General features: G+C 42.5%; 2 protein-coding genes across 2 annotated transcripts; one reads left to right on the plus strand and one right to left on the minus strand.

Moving 5' to 3' along the window:
• Window positions 1-242: 242 nt before the first annotated feature.
• Window positions 243-3,470, plus strand: MELLADRAFT_102440 (uncharacterized protein; the record flags this gene model as incomplete). The annotated part of the gene is made up of 6 exons (XM_007405034.1): window positions 243-480; window positions 558-1,150; window positions 1,650-1,859; window positions 2,875-2,931; window positions 2,999-3,392; window positions 3,451-3,470. The coding sequence occupies 6 exons, from the start codon at window positions 243-245 to the stop codon at window positions 3,468-3,470; spliced, it is 1,512 nt and encodes a 503-aa protein (XP_007405096.1).
• Window positions 3,471-3,485: 15 nt separating this feature from the next.
• Window positions 3,486-4,904, minus strand: MELLADRAFT_59648 (uncharacterized protein; the record flags this gene model as incomplete). Its single annotated transcript, XM_007405210.1, has 1 exon — window positions 3,486-4,904. The coding sequence occupies one exon, from the start codon at window positions 4,902-4,904 to the stop codon at window positions 3,486-3,488; it is 1,419 nt and encodes a 472-aa protein (XP_007405272.1).
• Between the last annotated feature and the right edge of the window lie 10,479 nt (window positions 4,905-15,383).

Below are 15,383 nucleotides of genomic sequence, written 5' to 3' on the forward strand. Positions count from 1 at the left end.
AAAAACCCTGCACAAAATCCCCTAGTAAACATTGGAAATGTGATCCCAAAAAGGTTATATGAAATTGCAGAACATTTCTATCTTCAATACTCCACATATAACAATACGGCCCTCATTAATTCTCGGTAAATCTTTGAGCAAAAAAAACAAAATCAAACTTTTATCTTTTTTGATCCGCTGTTATAAACTTCTATAAACAATTTCTTCCTCCTCATCTCTCAACAAACTACAAACCAGCAGAAATGCCAGCCCGCCGCCAAGTTGAGGGATTTAAACCTACTGCCCGTATGATATCAGAGACTGTTTCTTTCTTGAAACACCTCAAAGAGATAGATTTGCCTCTTAAAGATGTATTACTTACTTTGATCCTGGGTGTTGATGACAACGATGAACTCGCCACACTGCGACGATACTGGAGCTCCAACCAAGGTTGGCCTTCAACGTTGAACATCCTGATGGCCTTCAAGAAGGCGGTCGTTAGTAAGTCACTGACTGGTCAACAGCACTGGGATCGATGGATCTTATCTGAGGTATAGATACTTCCTTGTATAACTAAGCTTTGACGTATGCTGATTTGGCCACCCATGATGGAAAACCTTGTCATTTTATTTCACAGGCTACGAAAATAGTTGCCGCAGAGAGCAGGCCACGCTCAGTCTTTGGACCTCCAACCCCAGCACATAGGATCACTCATTCGTTCTTTGGTATTGCTCGCACCGCTGAACGCTATGCTGCTCTCAAGAGAGGAACCGGTTTCCTATGGCATCTGATCCGGGGTAGTATTGGCTGTTATCGTCAAGTGGAGGGGATAGATGAGACAGCCTATCTGATTGACCCTCCAACTGTGTCGGAGTCTGAAGCCGCGCCTAGCAATCCGGCTCAGTCGTCAAACTTTGCAGCTGCCCACGGCGATGAACTCTCTGAGGTTACAGTCATGGATACTGACAAAGTGCAAAAAGACACTAGTGATTCTTCTAGCTCCTCCGAAGAACCACTTGTTCCGTTGATTGAACCGGATGTTCAACATGGAAATGATGAAGATGAAATGAAAGAGATTGAGGAAGAATCGGATTGGGGAGATGAAGAAGCTGGAGTTATTTATGTTGATTCAGTGGATCGCAAACAATTGTGGACCACACGGGCAACCAATGTGAGATTTTCTTTGGTTTTATTTTTGTCTCCAAAGCTGTTTTGAGGAAAACCCCTACCTTTGAACCACAATTTTTCGGAACCAGGTTGCAAACACAGTGTGTTCAATGGTTTCCTATGTCTTCAATCGAGGCGTGAATGGCTTGGCCCTTGAAAACTCTCTGGCTTTCATGGCCTCAGGGGCAAGCAGCAGGTTACACCACTATTTACATCATATCGGTCTAACTGCGTCACGCCGGACTGCCATTAGGATGGCAGCGCGGCTCACGCATGTATCTCTAAGTATTATGCGTGACCGATTAGCCCGCAAATATGTGATTCGTCCGTTCCTCACGATTGATAATTTTGATATCATGGAACGTGTGCATTATTGTCGGCTAGACGCAGCTTCACGCATGTTCCATGGAACATGGGGTTATTTTCACTTTCACTCTAAAGACCTGATTGCGGAAGTCAAACCTGAAGAGTTAACTTTTGACTCTTTTGTTACCTCAATGCAGGAAGCTGAAAATGCCCCTGTCGAAGCGAAAAGCTTTCTACCTGATGACTCACAATTGTTACATTGGGATTCCGTCCTCAGGAGTCAACTTAATCAGGCCTACCTTGACTACATACTCACCAAGAACAACACTCACACCCCAAAGTCCATACCTAAGCTCTCAAAAAATCCACACTCAATAGAACGCATCAAGCCGACCGAGCCCGATGTGGTAATGCTTCAGTTGATTGACGCACCAGACTCTTCAGCAGGTGGGGTTGGCCAAGTTCTCGAACAAGTAGCAAGACAAACGGGGCGCTTGGTCAAAGATAACGTAGATGATCTTCAAATAATTGAAGGTGATGTAGGTACATGTCTGAATCTAGAAAGTTTGAGATGTAAGCGAGCCCCCTCAGCCAAGCGTTATGACGGACTTCATAATTTCCTATCAATTCCCGGAGCAGCTCATACTATGTGGAACAACGCTCAAGCGCTTATTGGAGAGGGGTGGGGCAACCCGGACGAGACAGACGATACTGGATTCGGTGCTATGTGGCAAACTTTGGGTGGTCAACCTGAAAAACCCGTCATCAAGAAGGACTTTGGTGTGATTATGAGAATGATATTTCATATTCACAGTGCACTTTTGGTCCATTGCTTGAGGTCAGATCTGATATGTATGATGTGCTCAGCTATGTTATAATTACTGCCTGACAGTGATGCTTTGAGAATTTGCAGCCAGGTCAAGGATCAGATGAACGAGCCTGTCGATCTTGAAGATACTAAAACGGCGCAACAAATTATTGATACTGCTCATGATCAGTTCATGACGCTGAGCAGCCTGCGAGCTGCTAAAAGCCGAGGTGATATTCGAGGCTACAACATGTGATTACAAATCCGCGACTTGGCTACCATGGTGGAGGCTAATCAAGCAACCAAACAAGGTGATATTGGCCGTTTGATGCTGATGTGGAAAAGGTGGTCTATCATGGCGCACGGCATGTCTGGTCTTTTGCATTATCGAATGCATCTTCCTCGCCTTATCCTCCTCCTCGAAGATTACCTACCAAGGGGTCTAGCACATATCATCAAACAGCGTGGCCATGCAGATCATTTTGTAGCTAAAGATTTGTATCTCGAGCACCAGAACTGGTGGCTGAAATACTTTTTTAATCGATCAGTGAGTTCCATATGACGTTGCTTATAGTTTGTTAAGTCTCTTATTGGTTTATAATTTTCACACATAGGGTTCTGGGACTAGAATCAAGATCCTATCGGACCGATTCTCTGCAAATATCAACCTAGTGAGTTTTTAGGTTCTTTTTGGAGGTGGCGCGTCATGCGACTTAGATGTGTGATTTTCTTTTAAAGCTACGCCAATTGATTAGAAACCTCCGATTGAGATCGGGTATGGTGGAAATGTTTAGGCATAAGAAGCATCTGATCAATTCCCGATCTCTTGCTAAATTCCTAACTTGGAGTAACAAAAATTTGACCAAAACAAATGTAGCACAGCAGCCAGAAGAGAAAAAGGATTTGATGGATCTGGGTTACATCAATTTTCAGAAATTGCTTCAGAAAGAAGTCATACACAAGGAAAGTACCCGATTTCGATGGGGAACCCCCCAAGCGTCATTCCCAAACATAGACGACTTGGATTTGCTTTCGGAAGCTTCCGGCGAAGCCGATGCTGCGGATGCTCTAAGCAAAGCCAATGCTGAAGGCTCGTTGGATAATTCAGCATCAGAGGAGGACACGCATATGTGTGAGTTCAAACCATCTTTGTCAGATAAATCAATTCTGAAACTACATACCTTTTGTAGGTGGGATGCATGAGCATTAGTTATGAGGGTCATATCTAATGCTGATTGGGTGGAACTTGTGAATGGTAGTGATGATGATAGGTTTTGTAGTAAACATTTTGATGTTTGGAAGTTTGAGTGGAGTAGTTGAAGTCTTCATGATCAGCGTAGTTTTGAAGATGTTGTTGGTTAGAAGGATGGTTTTGAGTTTGCATAGGAGTGTGGTCGGTGGTCTCATAGTTTGGATAATCGCGGTAGTTTTGATTGTCACTTCTAAGATGAGCGTAGTTTTCATAGTCACAATGTTCTGTGTAGTATTGACTATAGGATCTATTTTCCTCGTTAGTGTAGTTTTGACGATCAGGTGGTAACATTCGATTGAGATCTCCATTATTTACTCTGACCTCACCTAAGTAGTTTTGATTATCACATTGTGGTATTCGATTGTGATTATAGTAGTTCTCATTAATTTCTCCGTTCTTTTGATATTTTTCCTCTTGATTCTGATCACCGTAATTTACTCTGCCCTCACCTAAGTAGTTTGAAAAATCACGTTGTGGCATTTGAATGTGATCGTAGTAGTTCTCCTTATTTTCTATGTTCTTTTGATAGTTTTCCTCGTTTCCGTAGCTTTGAAGATGAGTTTGTGGCAGTGGTATTGGATAGTCTTTTGAGTAGATCAGATCGTGATTCAAGGGGACGATGTTTTCACTGTAGGTGTTTGCATCGTGATTGTTGTAGTTCTGATTGCGATGAGAGTAGTTGGTGTTGTTATCGTAGGTGTGGGCATTGTTATAGTAGTAGTAAACATTGTCATGGTGGTAGTTTGGATTATGTTCATACGTAGGTGTATACATACTTTCATGACTATCTTCTAATCGTGGTCGAAGGGCTGGCTCTTCTGCGGAAGCGCCCAAACCAATTGATCTTTTGGGAGGTCGATTTGAAACTGGAGGTGTTTTTATGATAGGATCCAAGCAAAGTTCAGACTCTACAACCTCATGACCATTAGTTGGAATCGGATAATGGTGAAGCGCCTGACCAGGTGGATGGGTTTGAGGGTCTTGAGATACAAGAAGCTCTGGAGGTGGATTGCTGATAGTCTCCAAAAAATTTTCGTCTTGTCGAATATCTGACTCTACAACCTCAGGGTCCTGAGTCGGATTTGGATCCTGTATCATATGAGTTATTTGGGATACCAGTTGAGCTAGCTCCTTTTCTTTATTCCGAGTTTCTTTCTTGGCTTTCCGGACCTCCTTTGCCCAAGCAGCATCGTATCGCAGTTTTAATATTCCCAAAATGTCCTTTTGATTTTCTTTGTAGACAGATGAGCACTTCCACTGCTCAATCGTATTCAGAACACAATCGAACTGCCCATCACAAGCTTCACTTGCCAGTACTTTGCGTAATGAAGAATGGTTGACGAGTATGTCAGAATTCTTTGCCGCGACCCAGGCTTGTTGCTCTGATAGCATGGAGTCACTTGAAATGAAGTGATCGTCTCTGGGGAATAATGAGCTGTACAATGATTTGAAGTTTTTAAGCAGAAGCGCCTGTAGTTCGATAAAAGCTGGCGATGAGCGACATTTATCTTTTGCAGGACAAGTTAGAATGGTTGATTCGACAGAAGAAGGCTGTCTCGGTTGTACGGTCACAGTTTCTGGGCAGATTGGTACCGGAACTGAGCCGTTAACTACATCAACAAATGTAGCACGTGTGGCATGCTGTTGCGATTCGATCAGGCCAAAGAGCAGGTCAGGCCGACAATTTGAGCAGAGACAGGGGGCGATCTTAATTTGCCGATTATATTCCTTGATATACTCCTCATCGTCGAAGTGCAATGGAACATAGCCCAATCTAACGTTTGAAACTTTCCATCAATAACACTAGATAGCATAATGAAGTTTGAGAAAGGGTATACTTACTCATTGTCTATAGCAAAAGCCACACGAAGACACACAGGTGTAATTGCTAACCCATCCATTCGGTCATCATCCGACATTTTTTTGACGTTCTTAAAATCTTTTACCTGATTTTTACCACCCCTGCGACTTGGCTCAACTAGCATGACCCCCAAACCAGCGCGGTTATCTCGTCCACAGCGGCCAAGCATTTGACCGATAGTGGCTGGGTCAGCCCGTCCCATCACAATTACACGCTGTACTATATCCCAGTTTTGCCCCAATCCTAGAGCCATGGTACAACATATAATTGCAAACAATCCGGCCACAAAGTCCTCTCCACGCTCCAATTTGTCTTCCGCTCCAGTATCCGCATGATAGCGACGTGCACATGAGCTATTACCATGATGTGTATCGCGAGGACGTCTTCGAGCCACATTAACCGCTTTCATAGTGTTATAGGTATGGTTCTGAGTTCCGGAGTATATCAGAGTTCGGGGAAGATCACAATCAGGTACACGGTCCGCCGGGGGGAAAAAGCGATTTAGGTCCTTTGCAGACTTGAGTGAATGACTCATTGTCAGTCTGATAAAACGGATCTTGTAACGGACCAAGTCGGCTCGAATTTCATTGACATCACGATCTCGGCGCCAACGTAGATTTTTTAGTATTGCATCAAATGCCTTGGGTCGACATGTAGCCGACATGAGGAGTACAGGTGCGTGTTCAGTAGCGGTCAAACGACTAAAGAGGTTTCCATATGAGGGGCGAAAAATACCAATATCCTGCACTTTTCCCCAGCTTGCTGTTTTACGGGCTAAACCACTCGCGACAAGCCCCCACGTATAGATCAAATGTGCTTCGTCTACCACTTTCAAGACAACACGCTTCTGAAAACACTCATTAAAGTACACTTTCAAAAAGAGAGGACTATTGAGAAATATTTCGGGACTCTGGAAGGAATGTCTGGTAAGTTGATAGAACTTTATTCAGTCAGAGTGATGAACTCACAAGGTAAACGAACTGATACTTTGCAGCTAAAATATCTACAGCTACTTCTGGGGTCATGGTTGCTTGGGTTAAGTTGATTGCCGAGAACTGATGCTTGACTTTGTCGGACACCTGAAGCAATCTGATCTGTCAGTTTCGGTAAGATCCAATTATTACTAGTTGAGCTCACCTGATTATCTCCAAGAGCGTCTAATGGGTTCAGAATCAATACAATTGGCTTGGCCACTTTTGGAAAGAGCAAGAGGAACAGCTCAGCCACTTGAGTTTTTCCAAATCCCGTTCCGGCCAGCAGGAAAGTATTGAGGCCATTAATTAAACTGACTACAGCATCCACGTGTTTTGGTCGTGGTTCGTGACCAAAGTGAGAAATACAAAGTTCTATCACATGTTGACGCATGGATTCATCATTGGCAGTGGTAAGCCAATTTGGAAGCGTGACACGTTTGTTTGCAGTATGATCGGCGGGACGGGCCAACACGTCTACCAGGCCGGGCATCGATTTGCTTTGCGTTAACGGCATGATTCCGGGTGGGTGGTCAATCTTGAAAGGATTTGGTGGCGATGGAATGTACAGTTGAACCGTGAAAGTGATCTTTGGCAGTGAGCACGCAAGAGTGAGTTTAGCAAGAGTGATACTTGGCAGTGAGCACGCGATGTGGCCTCCAAAATGCATTTTGGGAGACCAGGCATTAAGGTTGAAAGAGTTTCTGACTAAGGTTTTGTCTCCGCAGTCGTGCTACAGTTACATTTGACAAACCACCAGCTTCTGGAGGCAAAAAAGAAGGGAGGGGATCTACTTCCTCGTTTTTTTTTCGATATAAATGTGCGTCTCACCAAGGCGAACAAAAAGTTTCTTTGGTGTAAAAAATTTCACAAATAGGTGAAAAAGTTTTATAAGGACAGCAAATCTCTCCACCAAAAACGCTTGACCCTCACAGGCCAAAACAAGCAAACTTGTCCTGAGTCCCTCGCTTGACGTCTCGCGAGGACTCGAGCGTGGGACTCTGATGAGTTTATCGGTTACCGAAGGTTTTCAAGGATCACAGCTTTACATATACATACACGGTGAGAATATTCATACACGGTGAGAATATTTCGGTGAGAATATTTCTCACCGTGATGTAAAAGTCATATATGTAACTTTTTTTGGGTTTTGTTACCGAAGTGGGTGTACACTACAACTTTCTAATTATTATCGTAGATAGTTATCTCCATACCAACATTATTCAAATATCCTTAACAACTATTTGTTTATACAATTCTATTCCTCTACAACTTTCTTCGCAACTACATTTCAATTTCTCATACATTTCAAATCATTACATGGACCTTCTCCATACCGATCATATCTTCTCTTCGACAGCAAAAATCGATACATCCAATCCATTTAGCAGTCAATTTTTTCTTTCAGATCAAGAGCTCTTACATATCCATTCTACATTTTGTAATCCATTTTCGCCTCATTCGCTTATGCAATCTTGCTTTTATTGCCAATGATGGTATCATTTCTATCTTCTCATAAATTTCTTGTCATCTTAATTGGCATCTGTATTACCCAATTCCTTATAGCCTCCACCCTCAGGATGAGCCCCGACCCCCGAATGCCGGGGACTGGGCTGCCCGGCCCACCGACTTTTTTTCAAAAGTCAGAACGAGGACCGACCCCGGTATTCCCCGAGCTTTTTCTGGCTCATAGGTCAAGCCCGGCTCCCGTACCCTGACCCCCGACGAACTACCAAATCCCCGGGAAATTACGGGGATCCCCGAGTCCCCGGCTATTTCCGGCAGAAACCGCTGAGCACAACCTCTCCCAAGCGTGTATTTATCCGCTTTTTACAGCTTGATTTTTCCTCGGGTTCCCCGAGGAGAGTCACTTTCTTTTGACTCTCAGAACGACTCCCGGGCCCGATAATCCCCGCGGTTCTGCGACCCTTCGAAGGCCAGAACGACCCCCCGACCCGACGGGCTGTCCCGCGGGTATCCCCGATTTGGCGGGTCTCGGGGCTCATCCTGACGAGTCCACCCTAAAGAATAACGTGGTATGTGCGCTCAGATATAAAAGGGGTAAAAAAGGTCACTATCGTAAGTGAGATGATCAAACTCTTTTCTTGTAAAACAAAATGTCTAGCTCAAGTGTTTATAAATCTTTGTTTGCCTTTCAAAAAAGTTTGCATGGATGCTGACTCGTATGCTTGGGAATGTGAGATCTGCTACCCCCAAGCCATTACAGTCAAACCCGCGCAAATGCATACCCGCGCAGGTGCATAACCCTTGATAATGCATAGAAAAAATCTAGAATCTTGACGCTTTTTACTGCCAAATTTGACAACAGAAATGCATAACCCGTCAAAATGCATAGCAAAAGTCTTCCACCCAAATTATGCGTTTGCGCGGGTTTGACTGTAGATGGTCTTGTCCAATCGGGAGTTCGCAATTCCAATGGACATGTGAAGCATACTACATTAATCAAGACAATCGAGCCAATTACAGTCAGCCATTCGATCCTTTCTGTTTCCAGATGCACTCGAGAAGCTCAAACCTTTTTAACAAATTTGTCATCTGACTTATTCTACTCCAGTTTGCCTCAACAAGAGAAACCAATACACATGCCCCCTTACAACTAATTTAGTATGTAAGTCATTCTACTTTTTCACTAACCACCCAGATGTCTATCAATTGTCTAGCCTCTGAGCTGTTTTTATCACCCTCAATAGCATGCAATGGTTGTGGTAGGTGAAGTGATCCATTATCTTAGTGGGAGTCACCATTATCTTCATCATCTTTTTATGGCTTTCGACATCATGTTCAGTCGGAGTCTTCTTCTGTCACATCTATCATCTATTGGTCAAAATAGCAAACATTTGGTCTGATGTGTTCGTAGGGCGTAGCTAGGAATCAGAAAGATCAGTTTATTCTATCCACCGGCTGGTACCTTTCATAGAAAAATTGTCTATGTTTCTTTGCTTCATTTTGTTCTCCTACATTGGTCGTATCTTCTATCATAATCTTTTTCATCGCATTACGTACAAGACAGCGGAATGGCCTGTCCCTCGGTGATCGGATATATTTGAAGCCCAGAGAGATCCCAGTACAAGCAAGCAGAGGTAAGCCTCAGGCTGCGCTGACGTTGAGAGTGAGATTCAAGCATCTGATATCCACTACAACAAGACAAAGAAATTGAGCTGGTGGATACCGGGCAAACATGAAATGATCTTCGTGGTATGAATCTGATGTGTACAATATTTTGATATCTGACTACACATCTCCAAGCAAGACTGATGGCTCAAAGATTGTACATCTTGCTCTGGGGTCTAGCGTTACAAAGAAGATGAGGTCGCGCACCATCATCTATTGTCGGGTTCCGATTTCTATTCAGCTTCTGTACTTAAACGTGTCTCCTCCTCTGAGTCGATCTCAGCGTGAATTTGAGTTGTAGTAGGTTAGCCTCGATTTGGATTTCGGGCTGAGTATATGATCATTTCGGGGTTCTGGTTAAAACCAAGCTAGCCATAAAGCTCACGAGCCAATTCACCCTTCTAAGAAAGGTAAACAGATCCTTATTGATGACCCTGATTCAAAGACTTTACAACATTTGACTCGTGTATTCAATGGTTTTTTCATTCTATTCGTTTTGCATGTTTTTCTGGTGGTAGATAGATCAAAGATGCTGAGCTATGTTTGATATGAATGTCGAAAGAATCCACATTTCAAACCACATCTGGATAAAAAAGCAATACTAAAATGCACTCGAGAAGAACACAACAAGATTTGTTCAAGAAATGCAAAGTAGATCAATTTTTAGAACTCCACCAATTCTCAAAAAAAAACATTATACAAACAAACCTAACATGAATGATGAGCCAATCACAGCTACTAAAAATTGGTTTGGCAGGGTGGTAGATAGATCAAAGATGCTGAGCTATATTTGATATGAATGTCAAAAGAATCCACATTTCAAGCCACATCTGGATAAAAAAGCATTACTAAAATGCACTCGAGAAAAAGACAACAAAATTTGTTCAAGAAATGCAAAGTAGATCAATCTTCAAAACTCCACCAATTCTCAAAAAAAACATTATACAAACAAACCTAACATGAGTGATGAACCAATCACAGCTACTAAAAATTTGTCTGGCAGGTTTGACCCAAAAGGTGTTGTACCCGGATTTAACCTCAATGTGGTAGAGCCTGGGGTCTACATCCAGTGACACAAGGATAAACTGCCATTATGCTGGACCTATAGACATTGTAGACACTTGAGCCATGTGGTCCAATGGGTCAACAACCACTGCTTGAGTGGTCAATTAGTAGAATCATACCATTGTTGGACCAAGGTAAGGGACAACTGGATACCAAGTGCAGTCACAATCTCCCAAAAGGTCATTCCTCAAAGGACCATCCATACACCCACTGGCTTCACTTTGGGAATGTGGATAATATGCATTTGCACGGAATTTGAAAAAGGAGAACAAAGCATTGAATGAGAAGAAGTTGAACAACAGGACAGAGAGAACAAAAACTTACCTGGATGAGGCTTGGCAGGTCAAACCAGAACAAGCAAGAAATAGGGAAGAACACAAATGGACAATCAGATTGATTCCAGTGTAAGGAAAGATTGAAAAAGCAGAAAAAGAGAAGGGACAGGGGTAACCGTAAACAGAACATCATATGTACAATTCCACTGGTACATTCCATGCATGTGGCTCTGTCCTTTGATCAAATCTGAATATCAGTTCTGGCCTGCCGGCAAAGCAGCCAGTTACTAGATGTCAAAATCACTACACTACAGTCCAATCAATATCCGGCAAATATCCTGTTTTGCGACATCCAGTGGAGATCTGGCCAATGTGCATTGATTATCCTTACAGAGGAGGTTGTGAGCATGAGAGCAGGATATTGGTGCAATATCTTTGCTTTTGGTTCTAGGTTCAACTATCAAAAAAAGTAATGAATTTGTTTTTTTGGTTTGTTAAGTAGTAAGAAAAGGCAATGAAAACTTCCAATGGGTTCCACCTGATTGTGTGCCGTGTAGTATAGCAGCACCACTTGAAGATTCACCAAAAGTCACATCAGATACAATTGTATTGTGCTGTACAGTTAAACCCGCGCAAACACATAATTTGGGGGGACAACTTTTGCTATGCATTTTGATGGGTTATGCAATTCTGTGGTCAAATTTGGCAGTAAAAACCATCAAGATTGATGATTTTTTCTATCCATTATCACAGGTTATGCACCTGTGTGGGTATGCATTTGCACGGCTTTGACTGCATACCTTTTTTGAGTCCCACTTTTCCTTTTTTACATTGGAATTCATTTGTAACATATTGTATTGGCATGTATTGCTTGGGCAACACCATATGAGCCACAAGATTTTTTTTTTCTATGGGGATTGAGAAATCATTGATGAGACCAACACCAATGACTGGCCTTCTGTATCTGCTTTGGCCATCAACCTTGACTTGTGTCAGAGTCCTGCCAACATGTGATCAAGCTGTTGGACATTTTTCACGCTTGACTCATGCATATCACATTATTTGACAGCCAGCCCAAAAAGATATTGCAAGGATATCTTGCAGCCAACCGCACAATGTCCTTGGGGAGGATGAAGAATGGAAATCCTAACCCATCAACTGGTTGACCCGTAGTGTAGTGAGGCCATCATGACAGGTCACTCACGACCTGTAATGGGAGCAAATTTTTAAAAAAAGGTTTTCATTGATTTTTAACCCTTTTGGACATGATCCCCCCGGAACACTGGAAGGGCTGTGAAATTTTGTATCTGCTACTGAGTAGCAGCTACTATGTGCTACATGCCGTTTTCTGACGTGCAGGTGTTGATAATTTCAACTGTAAGACCTAAGTGTACATATTGTGCATCAGCCTGAGCTGCAACTCAAAAGATGTGGGTAATGGCCTACCCGCACCCCAAACCAATGTCCAATAAGCCCCCCCGCGGCCAAACCCTACGCCAAACTGATCAAAACCCAGCCCTCAGAAGCCCCCCCACCCCTATCCCAAATGTCTATAACCCGTGGGAAGCCAGGGGTCCCTGCGGATCAGATTGGAGGTTTGAGGACTATGCCCCCCCCAAACCCTACAGTGCCCCCAATGAATTGGGGTCCCAAAAAGCCTGACCAAACCCGCACCCCAAGGGTTTGGGGCTCAGGGAACCCTTGGTGCATTGGTTCCAGGGCTCAGGCTGAATTGTGCAGAACCTTTAATAGCCATATGCTACTGTATCCTTCCTGAGCTTGACCTCTTCTGCACTGTCAACCAAAAAATTGCATCTCCTGGAAAACATAGATGATGCAGACTTGGGAGTTCCCAAATATGCTGAATGTTACTCTGAATTCAAGAATAAAGGGTGTTCCCCACGGTAGTGTGTGTTTACTCTTGCATTGTGAATGCTTATAGAGCATACTCGGAACAATGGTTTTCTTGCTCAAGGCTCTAAAGTCCTTTTATCATAAGATATATTGTGATCTATGGATCATTATAGAGATTTTCACATCATATAACAGATTTTCATCTATACTCTGGAATTCCATATTTGCCAAAATGTATGATAAAAATAGGTGAATGGCATGATGAATGTTAATGTTGAGTGGCCCAAAAGGTAAAAATCAATATACTACAAGTCAACAAAAAGCTCATGATGATCTTATTTATGAGCATCTCAGAAGAGAAACAATTTCCTGTCCTGAGCGTTTGAGTAAATCTACTTCCTGATTTGACATCTATACAACAAGGATCAAATGAGGTATTCACTGTCCATATTAAGCTATTGGAATTGATGAACTACTTGGTCCACATTTTGAAATGATCTGGTTCATTGTAGAATTTAACTTGACTTTCCTCTAGCTCTTGCCTTATGAGGAATGAGAGCTGGAGTGGTAATCAACACGATCATTCTCACTCCTTTCTTGGTGCAGTTTCAATTCTCCATCATATCAAAGGACTGAAGTCTTTAGAAATAATTTGCTAAAAGGACTCTTAACTTTCTAAAAGTTGAAACACGCTTTGAATGTAAGAAATTGACCTCATTGAGGTTCATGTACCAACACTGCCACAATTACTTTACCAGTATTGGTATCGTAGCGGTATCGTAGTTTTTTTTTGGGTATCGTATTGTCAGTATCAGTATCGCAGCCACAATACGGTACTGCCCGATCCTCCTGGCAGTATCGTGTATGGCGTTACTTTACTTAGTATCGTATCGCCCCCCAAGTACGATACTGGAATGGGCCCAAGGAAGTATCGAGTACAAAATCTCTATTGATTTTGTGTCTGGGAGTGCAATACTACGATACAGTATCAGTATCTGATCGGTATCGTGACAAGATACGGTACTAGGTATTGGGCGGCACAGTATTGCCATTGCGATACTTTACTGAGTATCGTATGGTGGGTACAACTACGTTACTGAGGCTCAGTTTCTCTAGTATTGTAGACCCGTTACTTTACTGAGTATCGTCAATACGATACCAGTATTGTATTTGTGGCAGCGTTGCATGTACTGCTTATTTCACAGTGGCTTATTTCTAACCAGGTTTCCCTTTGAATTATCTAAGAAAACAAGGCAAAAGAGATACAGCACAATCTGTTTGTAATAACACAACCTTTGTTGATTGCCAGGCTTAATAAGCTCGTTGATAATGTACAGAACCATTTGAACATGGTAAGTGGATGTGTTAGGAAAGATCAAGGAAGGATGCCTGTCTGGGGGTGCAGAGGAAATGTAGCCAGGTTGGACAACGATACCAGTAAGCAATGAGGATGCAACACTTGGAATGACACTGAGCAGCTGGATCTGTGTTGTCAACATATGCTGTAGATGGTAATCTCTGTTCTGGTCAGGTTCTTGTGAATTCTGGATTTTGAATTCTGAAAGGGGAATATACATACTGTGTGCCATATCATATATGTAGCCAAATTTTGTTTGGTAATATTAGCCATCACAGAATTTTACAACCCTTTGGTCACTCTGCATCACTTGGTGATACATTAAGGTGAGATCTGCCAAAAGACTTTTAGCATGTCTCCTCCTCTGATTTGATTTTTTAAAGTGAATTTTTCTTTTCATTACATATAACACTGACTAAACAAGTCAAATAAGAGAGTGACTAGCTTATCTCAGAGATTTGGTCATCTAGTTGGAGCAAGGCAGGTTTCAGACTTTTCAGACATCAGGGGATTAACACTTTTTTCTTTCTTTGACTGATGTTTTGATCTCATTTGAGACACACTTGAAGTGTTGTTAACTTTTAGGATTTTGGAAAACTTGAGTGTATGAATATATTAATATCCAGTAGCAATTCAATCACCTTTAGGCTTTGAGCCTACCCAAATTAAGGAGGCAGTCATCCAGAGTCATCCTCTAGTCTGTCACACCTATATGCAATTGTGGCATACAAAGTAGAAACCCGGAATCAAATCTAGTTCTTTTCCCAGTTTGTTTGGCTGTATGTAGAATCAGTTTTCTCAGTTTTCCCAAACTGATTCTACAGCCAAAAAAAAAACTGGAGAAAAATTGGGAATTCATTCCGGGTTTTTACTTTGTATCCCATAAATGCACACCCAATCAAGGAATTCAGTGGAGGATGCACAAGTCATTTAGTCGTGAAACTTTTTTTGATATCTACAGAGCTGAGCAGGCATTTGATTCCCCACCTTAACCGCCTATCCTAGCATCAAGAAGAGTCACAGGGGGAAAAGGGGGTTGCTTGTGGCGTGGGGCAACAGTGATGAACCTGGTGAGATTGAGTGAGCGTAAATGGGCTCAATATTTTTGCTGGTTAAATACAAACTTCAGTTGATGGATTTGGATGCTGTCTTGGATAGGTCTCGGATGGGTTTAACTTTTGGGAGAGTTGACAAGTTCGTTTTTGATGAATATGTGGGATGGATATGTTCAGCAGGGTCTGGGAGAGTTCAAACTTTGAATTGAAAGTGGGCTTAATTCGGGTCGAGTATTAATGGAACACCACTTCGAAGTTTCGGGTTCAATACTCGATCATCCACTGTTCAAGTTCCTGAAGA

This window comes from Melampsora larici-populina (assembly GCF_000204055.1).
Source record: "Melampsora larici-populina 98AG31 unplaced genomic scaffold MELLAscaffold_3, whole genome shotgun sequence".
NCBI classification, from domain to species: Eukaryota; Fungi; Basidiomycota; class Pucciniomycetes; order Pucciniales; family Melampsoraceae; genus Melampsora; species Melampsora laricis-populina.